The sequence below is a fragment of the Scylla paramamosain genome, chromosome 12, assembly GCF_035594125.1.
Source record: "Scylla paramamosain isolate STU-SP2022 chromosome 12, ASM3559412v1, whole genome shotgun sequence".
Taxonomy (NCBI): domain Eukaryota; kingdom Metazoa; phylum Arthropoda; class Malacostraca; order Decapoda; family Portunidae; genus Scylla; species Scylla paramamosain.
The window spans coordinates 12,951,092-12,966,452 of NC_087162.1; the positions used below are offsets into that span (position 1 = coordinate 12,951,092).

At 37.4% G+C, this 15,361-nt stretch overlaps 2 protein-coding genes across 2 annotated transcripts; one reads left to right on the forward strand and one right to left on the reverse strand.

The window, feature by feature from the left end:
- Positions 1 to 2,400: 2,400 nt before the first annotated feature.
- On the reverse strand, positions 2,401 to 9,659 carry LOC135105691 (mitochondrial import inner membrane translocase subunit Tim17-B-like). The gene is made up of 4 exons (XM_064014077.1): positions 9,579 to 9,659; positions 7,516 to 7,615; positions 5,419 to 5,611; positions 2,401 to 3,901 (listed from the first exon to the last, which is right to left on the reverse strand). The coding sequence occupies exons 1-4, from the start codon at positions 9,602 to 9,604 to the stop codon at positions 3,714 to 3,716; spliced, it is 507 nt and encodes a 168-aa protein (XP_063870147.1). The 5' UTR covers positions 9,605 to 9,659; the 3' UTR covers positions 2,401 to 3,713.
- A 568-nt stretch (positions 9,660 to 10,227) lies between these two features.
- LOC135105692 (probable RNA-binding protein EIF1AD) lies at positions 10,228 to 13,330 on the forward strand. The gene is made up of 3 exons (XM_064014078.1): positions 10,228 to 10,351; positions 12,268 to 12,388; positions 12,818 to 13,330. The coding sequence occupies exons 2-3, from the start codon at positions 12,269 to 12,271 to the stop codon at positions 13,301 to 13,303; spliced, it is 606 nt and encodes a 201-aa protein (XP_063870148.1). The 5' UTR covers positions 10,228 to 10,351; position 12,268; the 3' UTR covers positions 13,304 to 13,330.
- Positions 13,331 to 15,361: the final 2,031 nt, after the last annotated feature.

A 15,361-nucleotide genomic window follows, 5' to 3' on the forward strand; every position in this document is an offset into this window, starting at 1 on the left:
CTTGCGTAATGCCTGCGAATGTTATATTCCTTGCCCACAGCTATATTTTGGTTACAAATCAAACAGGTTGGTTTTCCATTCACTGCAGCAAAAAATACAATTTTCCACTTTTCCTACACTACACGATGTTCTTCATTAACTGTTTTTTTTTTTTTTTTTTTACATGAAGAGATTCAAAATAAGTATGTATGTGAGATATTGGATATATGTAACGTTCCAACAGTCCACCTGACTCGAGGGACAAAATAAGACTAGTTTTCGTGCTCGAAGGCTGGGTGAAGCAAGAGCCTACCGCGTTACGTTCATGTTTAATACCTGTACAGCAAGGAGTCGAAGCGCCGAAACGGACATTGTTCCAAATATGATAAATATGTCTGACGTACAAAGACAGAGAGCGATCTGATTTATTACTATAAGTGATAACCTTAAGAGACGAAAGACCGGATTAATTAATCATGTAAACATAAGAAAGGCCGACTGGAAGACTGGAGCAGCAGTTGTGCCACGGGCCGCGTGTCTGACACCTCTGCTATAGTGCGAATCGACCACTCTACTGCACCAACCAGACGCACCACCACCGCTGCTCGCATAATAGGGAATTTTTCTCGCATACCGAGAATACTTGGCACATTTAGGATAATGACATATGATAGAATTCGCATATATCGAACACCCGGTGTATATTGTTTCCTCTACATATGCACGCTTCTTCAGCAACAACCCTACTTGCAGCTTCAATCGTCCATTCATCTACCCTTCCTCACTACCACCTACTCTTTTTTGTACTTCCATAATTGCCATTCTTTAATATCATTATGATCTCACGTTTTCCACTGCATCCCACATGCCTTCTAACTTCTGACACTCTCACTTTGTCTCTTTTGGCCAGCTCAGTGACCAAGTTCCATCTCATCAAACTTTGTAGATATGCCTCTATCCTCCTCATATATACTCTTAACTTTCCCTCTGTCAGATAGTGATTAAAAGTATATCTCCATTTTCCTTCCCCAAATTTTTACATTACACAACTTATTATAATGATAACATTATTGTCTTGCCAACAACTTAGTATTCTCGCCCCAATTCTGTTCATCTTACTAATGCAGGAGTTTACCAATATCTTCACTCTTAACCCGTGGATTGCCAAACTCGGGTGGAACTGTGTTTGAGCTTCTCGAGAGGAATATCATGACACTTCATACTTCATTGGCAGTCACTTGGTTCTTGTTTGTTTTTATTTTGAGCATTTTTTTTTTTTTTCTTTTTAATCTTTCACCTGTTTTTGTCCTTGGCCAGTCTTCTTAGCACACACAAAGTAAATACCTAGATAAACAACAAAAGGTAAATTAAGTAAAACAGATTAATAATTAATAAATAAAAATAAATAAGTAAGATGAAAATTTTAAAAGCATATTTTTTTTTTTTTTTTGCAGCCCTTGAAACTGATTCCTTAATCTGGTACTTTAATAATAGTAATTTCCCTTGTGTAAAAATTTTCTTGTATACAGAAAAAGTTTCTCAATCTGAAAATGGAATTAATCAACTGACAACTGAAAAGCTGTTGCTGCAAATGTGAGGTATATCAGATGCTACTGTGAGACGTCACCCAGCACTGAAGTCTGAGGTAAGGAGACTACACACTGCTCACACCACCCCAATAAGAAATAAGTAATGTTATATGAAAGTTAAAGATGTGCCAATCCAGTAATAAGAACACATTTATGCAATGAGATGAGACAAAAATAAAATAAAAAAAATGCTGAATATTTCTAAGTAGAATGTTGTCTGCACACAGATTTGAGAAATGGTATAAGATCCTAAGGAGAGCCCTGGAAAATGCTGGACTATGGACCATATTCTGAAACACTTCTGTGATGCACCATGACTACTTTCAAAGGCTCTAGTTGAGGCTACATGTGTTTTTAAGGATGTTTTCATGGTTCTAGTGACAAATTAACAAAATTTCTGCATTATTAACTGGAGAAACTCTTCACAACTCAATTAATTATTTTTGTGGCCTTGGAAAACAATCATGGTGAAAGAGCAGTGTTTATGAATACAGGTCTAAATCAGAAGTTAAGGCAAACATACCACTTGGAGTGTTACCATCCAGTAACATGGGCCAAACCAAATAGGCAAGGCAAGGAATGGGTTTATCTGCAGAGATGAAATCTAAACAGTAAAATGTTATCCAGAACTTTTCTTTTTTAATACGAGTTGGATCAATATTGATTTTTTCCAGCACATGCCACTTAAGACATGTCCATTGTTATTATTCCTCAACACACACATACACACACAATCCCATGCCCAGAGAGAGAGAGAGAGAGAGAGAGAGAGAGAGAGAGAGAGAGAGAGAGAGAGAGAGAGAGAGAGGATAACTAAAAAAAAAACATGATGTAAAAAACGACTTATGTAGATATATTAATGGCATACACATCAGCTACAGAGCGAGCATGATACATACAATTCTTCCATACATTCCCTCACACACTCATATTTACAGAATTAACACTGTACATTGTCATCCTCCTCAGGGGATGCTGCAAAGGGAGATCGGTTGCATCATCACATTCCCTGAGAGGTTGGTAATGTTTAACGCCTGTATTGGATTTAGAGCCGAGTGAAAAAAGTGTCGGCTTTGTACTCCTCTTCCCCTTTAATACAGGTGTCCTTCATCCTGTACATGAGGTACCAGTCCCCACCTCAAGTGAGCCAGCGAGGCAATCAGGGAGTGTTGCATCTTGTAAATGTGAAGGTTTAAAAAGTTACATCCTAATATATTCTCTTCACCCAAGCTCTCAGATACTGAATGAGTGCTTGTAGATGAGACAGCAATGGACTACACAGCATCAATCTAGTGTTTCTGTGGTTCTGAAAGCAGATGTGTTGTGCACTGGGTGGCTTGTTTGCTTCAGCAGCTCCATTTGTTTTCCATCCTGGGGCCTCACTGTTTGGTACACCATTGTTACAGGAACACATCTGATGCATACCTAACAGAATAATGATGCTGAGGATTCTGATGCAATACTCCAGTTTCTAATATAAACATACATATATAAAGCCCGAACAGTTCTATATTGGAGAGACTTCTTGAACTGATGTATTTTCCTGAACAAAGCTGGATTGATTTGTATGTTTGCTTCTCCTCTATTCAAATTCCTTATAAACTCACATATGCCACCACACACTTCTATCAAAAATCATGTTCTTTAGTTTTGTCATGTTCACCTTTAACACAATTTTGTAACCTGTCCGTGCTGCAGACTAACACTCGTACTGTGGTTCTTTAGCAGAGCCCAGGCTATCCACTGTACTCCCCTGACACACACAAAAAGTAGTGATCTGTTCTCCTCCAACCCCTGGGCAAGGCAAGGAAAGGAAGCTGTGCTCATGGCTGGTTCATACCTACAAGAGCATCCACCTCCAACCCCTGAGCTTGAACTTGGTGCTATCCTGGTGCCCTGACCTACCTGACTGACTGTGTGAAGATAATGTTTCTGATGAAACCAGAGCAATATTATTAGTTATGTTTCTTTCAGCATTTAAATTTGATAGAAGTGCATGCTTGTATAAATGGTTCTAGGGATAAACATATAACAGCACACCATAATATCATACAAAACACGTTTCAGAAATTATGTCATAAAATCTGTGTGCCCACTTTCCTTTCAGGACAATAAGCTGATATCTAATAACAAAAATTAAACTGGCTACTGATAGTTTGCCTCAGGATTTAGAACTACTGAAGGCCCCAGCACCGAGGGGTCAGACATCTCCCCAGGGGCCTGTGGCTTGAACTGGTCAGACGTAAAGCGTGTCAGTAGGATGCCAACACCCTCAATCATGGCGAGCAGCATGCCACCAATCACTGCACTGCCCGTCATCGCTGCAACACCACCTGGAATGGAATAAGATAGAGACAAAATTATTCACTTGGATCATCTGTATAATACAGTATCTTCTTTCAACCATTTTTGTTCTACTTTTTATTCCTTTTGAGTCATCCAGTCCTTGTTTCTGTTCTGCGCTGCTTCTTTTTCTCAATTATAATGTTTCCTCAGTCCTTTTTTCCCTAATTCTGTATTCAAAACCTTTTAACGCATATTACACAGCAGCCAACTGCACAAGAAGAGGACAGTTGAAAAAAACATCTTGGGACAACTGACTACAAGAAGCTCAGGTAACAGGGATTTAAGTTGTAGATCTCAAGTAAAAAAGCTGGTAACCTCTAAGTCCCACAACCCAACTACAGTATAACCCCTGCTATCTGGTATTTAACTATTTGGAATTCTCAAGCAACCAGAATTTTTTTCAAGGGAAAATAAATAAATAGAATAATATTTTAAAAATCACAAATATTTGAAATTGGCACCAGGCAAGCAGTGCAAGTGAAATGTTTCGCTTTCCTGCCACTGGCGGCGCTATGATCACTCCCTGCCACCTGCATAAACAAGTTTGTTAGTTGAGTATTTCTGCCAGATATCCATACAGTTTCCTTAATTATCCACCATGCCAAAGGTCCCAGCCAAACATAAACATAATCATCAGTTGCGTCACAGCAACCATCAACATCATCAGTATCAGAGCATTAACTGGTTGATAGGCCTACACTTATGGAAAAAAAACCATCTTCATCTAACTAGTGATACATATGAATAAAATTAGCATTAAGGAATTTGTTTTACAAGACATAAATACAGTATTAGACTATTAATGTTCTAGATCATGTAAAAATAATCAGATTTACAGGATAAGAAACAAAGGTGCCAGTCCTGTCTGATAGACACTACACACTGTGTTAGGGAAGTTACTCTAATAAGATCAACTCCCAACACAATGCAACTGACATCTAGCATGAACTCCCATCACAGATAATGTTCAATACTGACAATAAAACTAAATATCCATGATCAAAAAAGAAAAAGGAAAGAACAATTATGGGAAAAGTGCAAAGGAAAACCATTGTAAGGTATGAAAAAGTAAAATGAAGGAAAAAATGTTGCCAAAGTTGACCAAAAACTAATTCAAACCAAGAAACAAGTCAGACTGTCTCAAGGACTTTCTTGTAGCTGCAGAAAAGAAAGGAAGGAGCAATTACAAGAAAAATGCAATAGAAAACCACTAAGGTATCAAAATAAGAAAGGGGAAAAAATAAGAAACAAGCTACAAGTATGGAAGAAACAATCATAGGAGAGAGAGAGAGAGAGAGAGAGAGAGAGAGAGAGAGAGAGAGAGAGAGAGAGAGAGAGAGAGAGAGAGAGAGAGAGAGAGAGAGAGAGAGAGAGAGAGAGAGAGAGAGAGAGAGAGAGAGAGAGAGAGAGAGAGAGAGAGAATAAAAATAATAGAATAAAAAAAAAGCTCCACATAAAAACTAATTCAACACAAGAAAGAAGTCAGGAGGTCTCAAGGACTCACTTCTTGCTGCCAAGATGCCACCTGTTGCCGCGCCTGAGATGATAGAGTTCCACGGGTCCTCCTTCTTCCGCAGGTACACCAGTGAGCAATCTATGGTAGAGAAGAGTCCCCCCCACACGGCAAACTGTCCGCCAACGATGGGGGCGCGCTGCTTCACAGCCACCAAACTGCCAGTCATGCGGCGTGAGATGCCCTGCCAGTGACAGCAACAATGGTTAATGGCTGGAACACACACATCAAATGGGTAAAAATAATTCCATGCAAACTTAGTCTGTGTATTCCCTTCAGATAAGATCAGATAATGTTTCAGAGTATAGCCTTTGCAACAGCACCCTTTTGTCCTTCTTGGTCTCTATTTCCTTTCTTTTGTGCATGTGAGTGTGTGCATGCTTCATTCTTTTTTAGAGATTCCCTTCTAGTTGTTTATCTCCTTTTTCAGAATCTGTCTTTTCCACCTCATTCTGTATAGCGTGTCCTTTACTTCCTCAGCTTCCTCGGTGTTCTTGAAGTCAAATAATACTTTTAAGAACCACATTATGCAGTTAGGTTAGATGAAAATCCTGTGGCAGTACGTGATTAGTGGCCAAAACACAGACAACAAGGTGGTGAAAATGCACCCCTGCAAGCTTAATCCATGTGTTCACTTTTAACAAGCACATTGTTCATGTCAAGTTACAATGCATATACTTTTCTTTCTCTAATAATGACAAGATCATAAAAATCACAAGAATATAGTGATGCATGATGAGAAGGAATCAAAATTCAGTCAAATAATTCACTCTTTATAAAAAGGGCATTTGTATTATGTAAGACTATTGTGATCATTCTATCTTCTAAAAATGCCAAAATCACGCAAAATCCTAAGAATCTGGAGATATATCAAAGGGGGAAAAATAAAAAAAACTGATCACACATTAAAATTCTTTAGCAAAAGGCATATTTGTAGCTCCTGCTAGGTGATACACAAATTTTCACACACACACACACACACACACACACACACACACACACACACACACACACACACACACACACACAAACACACACACACACACAAAATATATATATATATATATATATATATATATATATATATATATATATATATATATATATATATATATATATATATATATATATATATATATATATAATTTCCAGGACAAACTGCAAACAATGTGTTTGGAATTTAGGCATAAAAGATGCACATGCAATGGCCCATACACTCACATTTTATGCTTATGTAAAAATACACTCCATATTAAACAAAACATTGATAGCTGTATACCAAATGAAACCTTACAATACATATTGTCTTATGATGCAAACATAAATGGCATAAATCAACATTGTTTTGTCTGTTACCTATAGATATGTGGTCCCTGAGACATTCAGTGTATTTGTTGACATATAATTATTAGTTATTTCAACTATAAATCATTGAAATACGATCGTATAATAAGTATACCACCACTGCAGTCACTCACCGACAAAGCAATGTACCCACAATGTTTACTTTATCTCATAATAAAAAGCTGACCTGTGATTGGCAGGCTGCACCAACTGCTGGAAGCAACAGGCCAGTAGTAGGGCTGGACATGGGACGTACTGACTCAACTAAAACTCAACCATCAAGCTCAGCACAGACCGGGAGATTCAGACTGAGCCAAAATATTGGCCTTACATGTTTTGGCAGTTGGGCCAATTTTTAGGTCTCATGAGATATAAAGGTTAATAGCTGTTAAAATATCACAAACACTTCCCTAAGGCCATCACCTCTTCTGCTGAAACCAATAAGGTAATTAAACACACACTCTTCACAGTACATATACACAAAGGAGCAAATTTATAGGTGGCACACACATCTGAGTCGTACTTACAGTTGGGGCATTCCTGAAGAGAATTAAACAGACATACACTTAACAGTGTATGTGTAACATACATATAACATGAAGGAACAAGATTACAGCTAACACACACATCTGAGGCATTAATCATATTTATACTTGAAACATTCCTGAAGCCTTTAATAACACTAACAGTTCACAGACAAGAGGGAGCAAGTTTACCATTAACACACATTACAGTAATACTTACACTTGGAGCATTCCTAAAGCCTTTAACTGCCTGGAAGAGCCCGCCACCAATGACCCCCATGGCGAAGGCACCCCCACAGTCGTCCACAATGCGCCATGGGCTGCAAAGGAGGCACTGCTTGACTCAAGGGAACATTAATGAAGATGCATGGTGCTGAAAAGTTTTCCCTTTCACAAGAAAGAAATTAGTAATACATGTTTTCTTCCTTTGCCATTTTTCTACACCTCAGAGAACATCTTGTCCTGTATGTCACTCCCAATAAGAAGACAAAGTGAGATCAGCAAAATATTACCATGGTAGAGACTCACAAATAATGTACAGTACTCAAGCAACTACTTTACTAATATGTGTCTATAAAAATAAGTAAATTAATTAATTAAAAAGTATGTTACAATACTTGTCACAAAAACTATTGACTAAAATGCTTAAAAAAAAAAAAGGTACCATATACACTTATAACAAACTGTACTGAAATGTCTGTAAAAAATATAAATAAATAAAACATCAGGAAATAAGTGTTTAAAGATGAAGCTGAGAGTTTTAAGTTGATCTAAGAGAGATAGAAAGTAATGGAATGATGGAGCTAGAGTCATATGCATGCCTGGCTAGTTAAGGTAATATGGAGTTAATTTGCCTACTTTCCAGATGATATGTACTGGTCGACTTTCTGCACTCTGAATGCTGTGTGAAATAAAAGTATCAACCTTGAGTGGAAACAATAATATTATATCTATACTGACAGAGGCATCTATCTGAAGATGAGAGAGCAAAGTTCCATTTTGACCTGCTCTCTTGTGTAACTGTGAGTGTGATGGAGAATAAGTACAATATTCTGATGGACCCAATGACTGCTGATTGGCACCTTACACTACCTACACAACGCATCATAACTCAGGCTATTTCACATGTTAATGATACACTGCCTGATGTAGCCATGAGAATAAGTAAACACTCTGATACACCCAATGACCAATAATTTGCACCTTATACTACATTACATGTTATAACTAGAATAGTTCACATGTTAAAGCAATACTATTGTTTTATTCCCTTGCTAAATTTGCCACTATAATACTATAATCTTATATCACTGCAGCCTTTCTGTATCAAAACTATCAATGTCTGCCAAGAAATCACCTTGGAAGCTTGCCAAAAATATGTAAAATCAAAAGTAAATGTCAGCCTTTCAGTAACACAGTGTTATGTAATTATGAATGTGAATGAGAGAAAACAAACTCCCAGTAACAGCCAAGATGCACTTCACATTCTTACACTGCATTAATCATTATAACTCATCCTGATAATTTCATATTAATACACCATTGTTCCATTTTACTACTATATTCATCAACACACTATTACCTCTTCGTACATGTGTGTCCAAACCCTCCCCATACGCTATAAAATCATCTTGAAAGTTTGCCAAGAATTAAATTAAAATGGCAGCCTTCCATTAGCAAACTGTGTTATGTAACTATGAATGTGAATGAAGAAAAACTATTACATCCTGACTCTACCAATGACTGCAACTCTGCTTCTCACACACTTGCATTAGCTATAACTCATCCAAACATTTCCACATGAGCAATACGACATTCAAACACACACACACACACACCTATCTGATACTTCATTAACACAATTTTTCACCTGAATGGCTGTTACTCTTGCGACCAATCATGAAAAATTAAAACCAAACACCAGTACCGATGAAGTAAACAACGCGGCAGACTTGGGCAAATAACATCTGAAATACAAAAATACTGGAGTCACCTGTTCTTTTCACAACTTTAACAGTGATTCACCGATAATCAAGACATCTCCTTCCCAACACCTCACCTGCTTCACTCCCATTCGTTAACTTAATCTACTCCCACAGAAGGTATAAATAACAAAAATAAAAGAATAAATGTGGTCACCTGTACTTCCAATTCATCTGAAATTAACCTAAGCTCACCGGTAACATCATTTCCCTCCACCTCCACCTCCACATTTTCTGTGTTTCACTGCCAATTGTTAAGGTGATTTACAGGTAAAGGAGGTAAATAAAGAAGCAGACTCACCACGGCTCCCTCGCGTATTCCTCCATGACGCAACTAGACAAAATACTATCGACAGGCGCAGTGCGCACCGATCTCTTCTTATGTAATGACTCATACTTCTTGTTTTTCGTCTATTTGTGTGCATTTTATTGCTTATTTGAGGGGGAAGGCGCATTAGTATGTTGGTTTATAGGTACTATTTCCATAGTTTTCTTTCTTTGCTTTGATAATATATAGTATTTTTGTGTACATGTTTTCCCTGTTTATTTCTTTATTTTTTTTTATGTAGAAATTAATTCATTTTATGGTATATCAATAATATTGTGATTTTTATTTACGTATATTATGCTTTTATTTGTTTATTTTCTTCGTTAATTCACCATGTTGATAATAGTGATGATGATTTTAATAAAATAACGATGAAAATTATTGCATTAATAAAAAATAAATAAATGCAAGAAATAATCTTCTGGAGAAATATGCATTATATAATGTGCTTTTTTTTAGTACAAGCACAATATTACTAATAGTGATGATAAAGATAATAACAGCCACTAACGACAATAGTATTTATGAGTAAGTAACAAAACATACGTATAAATTCACTTGCTAAAAATTTATATAATAAGATAATACTGTAATGCTATAAAATTCAAAAACAGAAAAATACTTATCAGATTGTTGTTGTTCGTGACTGAAAGGCAAGGTGGTCTTTGCCTCACTCTCTCAGTCTCTTATATTTTCAAGTATTTCCATGTCATCAGCACATCGCGGTGTGAACACCTGCTGCTGAGGTATGGGTGTGGTTAGTTTAGTGCTTAGTTTGCTGGTCCAATGCCACAGTTGACCTTTGTGGATTCAGTAGCATAGGAAGAAAAAAAAAGTGGTTTGTATAGAATTTTTTTTTTTTTTTTTCATTTTTAAGCAACACGTTTTTCATAATTATTTAATTTGACTTATGCAAAATTGTTTTTAAGAAAGTTGTAGGTATAGCTTAGATATAGCAAAAGAGGCATTCCGTATCACTGGTAATAACTAATGCTTATGTCGAATTAATGTGACAGACTGTGTGTCTAAAAACTAGCTTGAATGAATTTGTAAGATACAGAATAGATTAGTATGTTTTTAAATTTTATTGATTTCAGTAGTTTAGGCGAGGAAACTCAGGATAAAGGTTGCGGTATTATTTTAGGAGAGGACCATAACACTACACATTTAGAAGAATTGTTTTTTGATTATGTTTATGGGTTATGAGAAACTTACTTAATTGAAGTTCTCATCGCAAATTAATAGTTTCTGTGATATAGGGAAGATATGTTAGGTGATGCATATAGGTTAGGTCAGGTTAAAGTTATGTCAGGTTAGGATTGCCTTCTTTCAAGTTATCATCGTGGTCCTTGTCCATAAACCCTGCTTGTTGACTAGTCCCCAAAATCATAGGGGGATGAGGGGAGAAGAGGCAAATTGAAGTATTTCTAACGTGTTCAATGCTCAAAATCGTCTATAACAAAAAATAAATAAATAAATAACAATAAATAACAAATATAGTTTTGTACTCAAAATGCAGTTTGGTCCTATTGTAAAAATTTAGTAATGTTACTTTTAGAGACATGCCCTCATCTTTCCCTGTTCCCCTCTCCACAAACTTGGATCCTGGTAAATATCTAGGGTTTTCATCTAGGGGAACAGAAATGCTATAATATTGAGATAACATTAATATATTAATATCAGTGCTGTGAGTAGGTTAGGTTAGATTTTGATGAATTCAGTTCTTTAATTTCTTTGCTTATCCCTTAATTTCAGTTGCATCCCTTGGGGTCCTTATGTGTAAGATTATTATGCAAGGGGACAGAGACCTAATATATTGCTGTCAAATATAATTATTTTCTTCTTTTTCTTCATCGTCAGGGGTTGGCCATTCTTGTATATTGTTATCAGTACTTTCTATCTTCTGCCTAGTCCTAGTCCAGGCCCAACTGCCCACTGTCTGTCAATTCCATCCATCCATTTAAATCTCTGTCTTCCTCTCAATCTTCCTTTCACTTGACTCCTCCATGCCTTTGTCAAAGGGTTATTTTCTTCCATCCTCAAAACATGACCAAGCCATCTCAATCCTGCCTCTCTTCTTTTCACTTGTAAAGTGCATCTTGTTGTCAGTGCCATATGACCATGATGTTACAGCATCTTCTCTTTTTTAAGATCAATCAATCAGTCTTGGTGTTGGTTATAATACGAATGCAGAATTATTTGCGAGGATCAAGAACAACAGAGCTCTCCATGTTTTACTCTAGATTGAAAATTTCCCATTGCTCGAAACACTTATTTCATACTTTTATGGGTACTCAGAATAGTAAATGAGTATTGTGAGTAGAGGGAGAATCCTTTTGGACTAATTGATACTTGTAGGACATAATTTGTATACATAATGAAAATGTGAAATTCCTAATTTGTATTATTCATTTCCCATATACCTGCAACTTGCACCATGCAGCTTCCTGTAATAGCTTGTATTTCTTCCTTCTTTGCTATAGCATTGGTATGTATTGTTTTTTCTTTTTTCCCTCTTCCACACAACACATACATCATTCACACTTCAATGGAGCTAAGAGCATGAATAATATGTGTATGAGTTGGGTAGTACTTTGTCTAGGCCAGCCTGTGTGGGCTTGTCAACCTGGTGTATAGATAGATGGATTTCCCTCATATCCAGGATGTCTGTCACCACCAAGAAGAAGCATGTGGAGCGGGAACTGTACGAAGACTTCAGCCTCCCTCAGGAACACCAGTCCATTGTCCGGGTCTTGAAACCATGTGGGAATAATCTTCATCAGGTATGTGTTTATCATTACCAACTTTGCATCCATTGCTGTTCATGATTGTGAAAAAAAGTTAAATAGTCTTCATCAGGTATTCATCACCAATCTTGTTTCCATTGCTCTTTATGACTTAAAAGAAAGTGAAATAGGTCATCTTCAGGTATATATCACCAGTCTTGCCTCCATTGCTCTTCATAATTATTAATCCTTTGATGGCTGTGGCTCTTCCTTGAATTTCATAAAGTTATCTATAGAAAGTTTAGCGTATTCTTTCAAAAAACACTCCTGATAGCAAAAGGAGTGATGGAGTACCTATTGACAATATTTTATGATAATCATCATTGTAAACTTTCTTTTACAAATTAGACTTAACCATTTAAATTCACGTAATTTAGCAGCTCAGGAATAAAGTACTTGGAGAGAAAGTGTTGCATGTCTTTCCAGGTGACAACACCCGAGGGAGAGGTGTTTCTGGCCTCCATGCCCCACAAATTTCGTAAACATGTGTGGATCAAGCGCGGCAACTATGTTGTGACAGAGCCCATACCAGAGGGAAACAAGGTGCGGGCAGAAATTGTACGCATCCTGATGAAGGACCACATTCGACACATCAGGGCAAACAACATGTGGCCCACAGCCTTCTCAGAACTGTGTGAGGAGGAGAGAGACAAGCTTTGCGTTGCTCCCCAAGACATCAGAGTCAGCAAAGACAGCTTAAGTGGTTCTGACAATGATGACTTGATGAAAAACCCAAACCGACCCAGAGTGTCATATCCTGACTCTGAGAGTGATTCCAATAGTGATGGTGAAGACAGTGAGTGTGATGGCAGTGAAGACAGTAAGTGTGATGGAAATAAAGGCAGCGAATATGATAGCAATGCAGGTAGTGATTGTGAGACCAGTGGAGACAGTGACAAAGTTAAAAAATAAATTATGTAAATAAAATACACTAAAGAGTAACATTGTTTGAATTGTTTGAAGCGTCCTCAGGGTTGTTATGTTAGCTCTTGCATTGAAACTGTTCTGTGAGAAAAGCTTCTTGTGGAAAAGTGAATTAAATGAAACTAGAGAAACTTGCTAGGTAACTGTACCATATAAATACACACACACACACACACATATATATATATATATATATATATATATATATATATATATATATATATATATATATATATATATATATATATATATATATATATACAGACCTATCCTCCAATTCTCTATAGTTTGTGATGCAACACACTCACACACTTGGCCAGCTCAGCTGTAATGTCTTTGTCAATGACTAGGCAGGTTGAGGTTCACACCCTGCTTAAGAATGAGCAAGCACTTACTGTTCTCTTCAGGCAAGGATGTGGTGAATGGTGGGTGAGAAGCCTTGTCTTTACTAATAGATCAGACCAGATGAATTCAGAACTCTCGAGGAGGGCAACAGCTGGCAATCACAGGTACACATGATCATCAAGACTGCTCAGTTGTACACACACATACACACACACACACATGACTTCATCATTCCATGGAGAGTATTCTTGCCTGCTGCTTCCTGCTGCTTGATATCAGTTCAAATCTTGTTTAAGTGAATGAGAATGTTTCACTGATAGTGAGCCAGCTGTGTTGTGCCTGGACTCTTGTGGTGTAATACAGTGAGCCATGAGACTGTCCCCTTCTATCAGGGGCTGATGGGGAAAAGTGTAAATTATGTGTGTGAGTGTGTGGTGCCTTGCCTGGCCCACCTTGTGTGGGATTGCTGGCCTAATATATAAATAAAAGAATAAAGTGAGCAGTTACTGCCATCCTTTAGCAAGATAATGGAGTGTGTGGTGTGTGGTATAAGTGAGGTCCAAGCTTACCTACCTATCAGTTTCTATTAGCCTTGAGCTCTTCACAGGAGGATTGCAGCAGGTGGTCATGAGACCAGCCCATCATCAACACCTTGGTGAAGTACACAGGAAGCTGGCTGGTGCACCGCTCCAACTTGGTGGTGAAGTTACTTAATGGTCAGTGTTCTCCATCTGTCCTCTGCCAGGTGAACAGTAGCTGCAGCATTGAAGAAGACAAACCTCAACTGTTTATCTCTGATGGGATTCAAGCACCAGACATTTTGGCCACACTCACTGCATTAATAAATTGAATTTGTACATAACTTCATGATACTATCCACCTACCAAGTCCTACATATAGTAATATTGTAATGCTTCAGATTTTGAAACAAATATGGTGGTGGACATGGAAAGGAGCAGCCAGAGATTGAATTCCTGACTGGACACTCAAGTACAGGCTTAATTTCTTTAAGTTTCGTATTAAGTAATGTATAGCCAAGCTTCTCTCAGGAGACTCGTGACCTGATCTCCAGAATATCACAGCATAATACATATTTCTCTTGTTCCTTACTGCATATTCTAAATGGGGGTCCTAACTGTTGCTGCCTTTATGTATTGAAGCAGAGTAATTCATATGAAGGACAGCCATGAGGGAGAGGCCAGGGAGGAGACCCCTGAGAGGATGTTCACAGTAGATGGCTTGTCACCAGTCAAGCCATGAGTGACCACTATGGCCCAGGTGGATGTTGCTTGAACTTGACTTTCCTGCTAGTACAATGGCAACTCCATCCAAACCAAAAAAAAAAAAAAATAGAAGCATATAGAAGAATCAAGGTATTTAGTTTCAGTCATGGGATGCCAAGCATTTCTTTAATAGGAAGAAATGTTATGTTGATTTGCACAATCTAGTAAATGCTGAGAAATCAAGAGTTATACATAGACAAATTATCTAGAAGACATTTTTGCAAAGCCTTCCAAAACACACAGCTAGACATTGAAGATAATGACAGTCATCATCATAATGAATAACTCAGTGAATTATAACATTTAGAAATGTGCAGATGTAGAAGTTTTATGGCACACCATGTCCAGTCTGCAGTGTGTCTACAGATTCACTGTCAACTGTTCAAAGACAAGTGTTGAAAGGTGAAAAAATCCTACA

Excerpts from the sequence above, each read along its gene's own strand:
- LOC135105691 (XM_064014077.1), bottom strand. The coding sequence starts at position 9,604 with ATGGAGGAATACGCGAGGGAGCCGTG. Across the intron at positions 7,616-9,578 it reads GAATACGCGAGGGAGCCGTG|CCCATGGCGCATTGTGGACG; the intron begins GTGAGTCTGCTT and ends CCTCCTTTGCAG. Across the intron at positions 3,902-5,418 it reads TGGCATCTTGGCAGCAAGAA|GTGGTGTTGCAGCGATGACG; the intron begins GTGAGTCCTTGA and ends ATTCCATTCCAG.
- LOC135105692 (XM_064014078.1), top strand. The coding sequence starts at position 12,269 with ATGTCTGTCACCACCAAGAAGAAGCATGTGGAGCGGGAACTGTACGAA. Across the intron at positions 12,389-12,817 it reads GTGGGAATAATCTTCATCAG|GTGACAACACCCGAGGGAGA; the intron begins GTATGTGTTTAT and ends ATGTCTTTCCAG.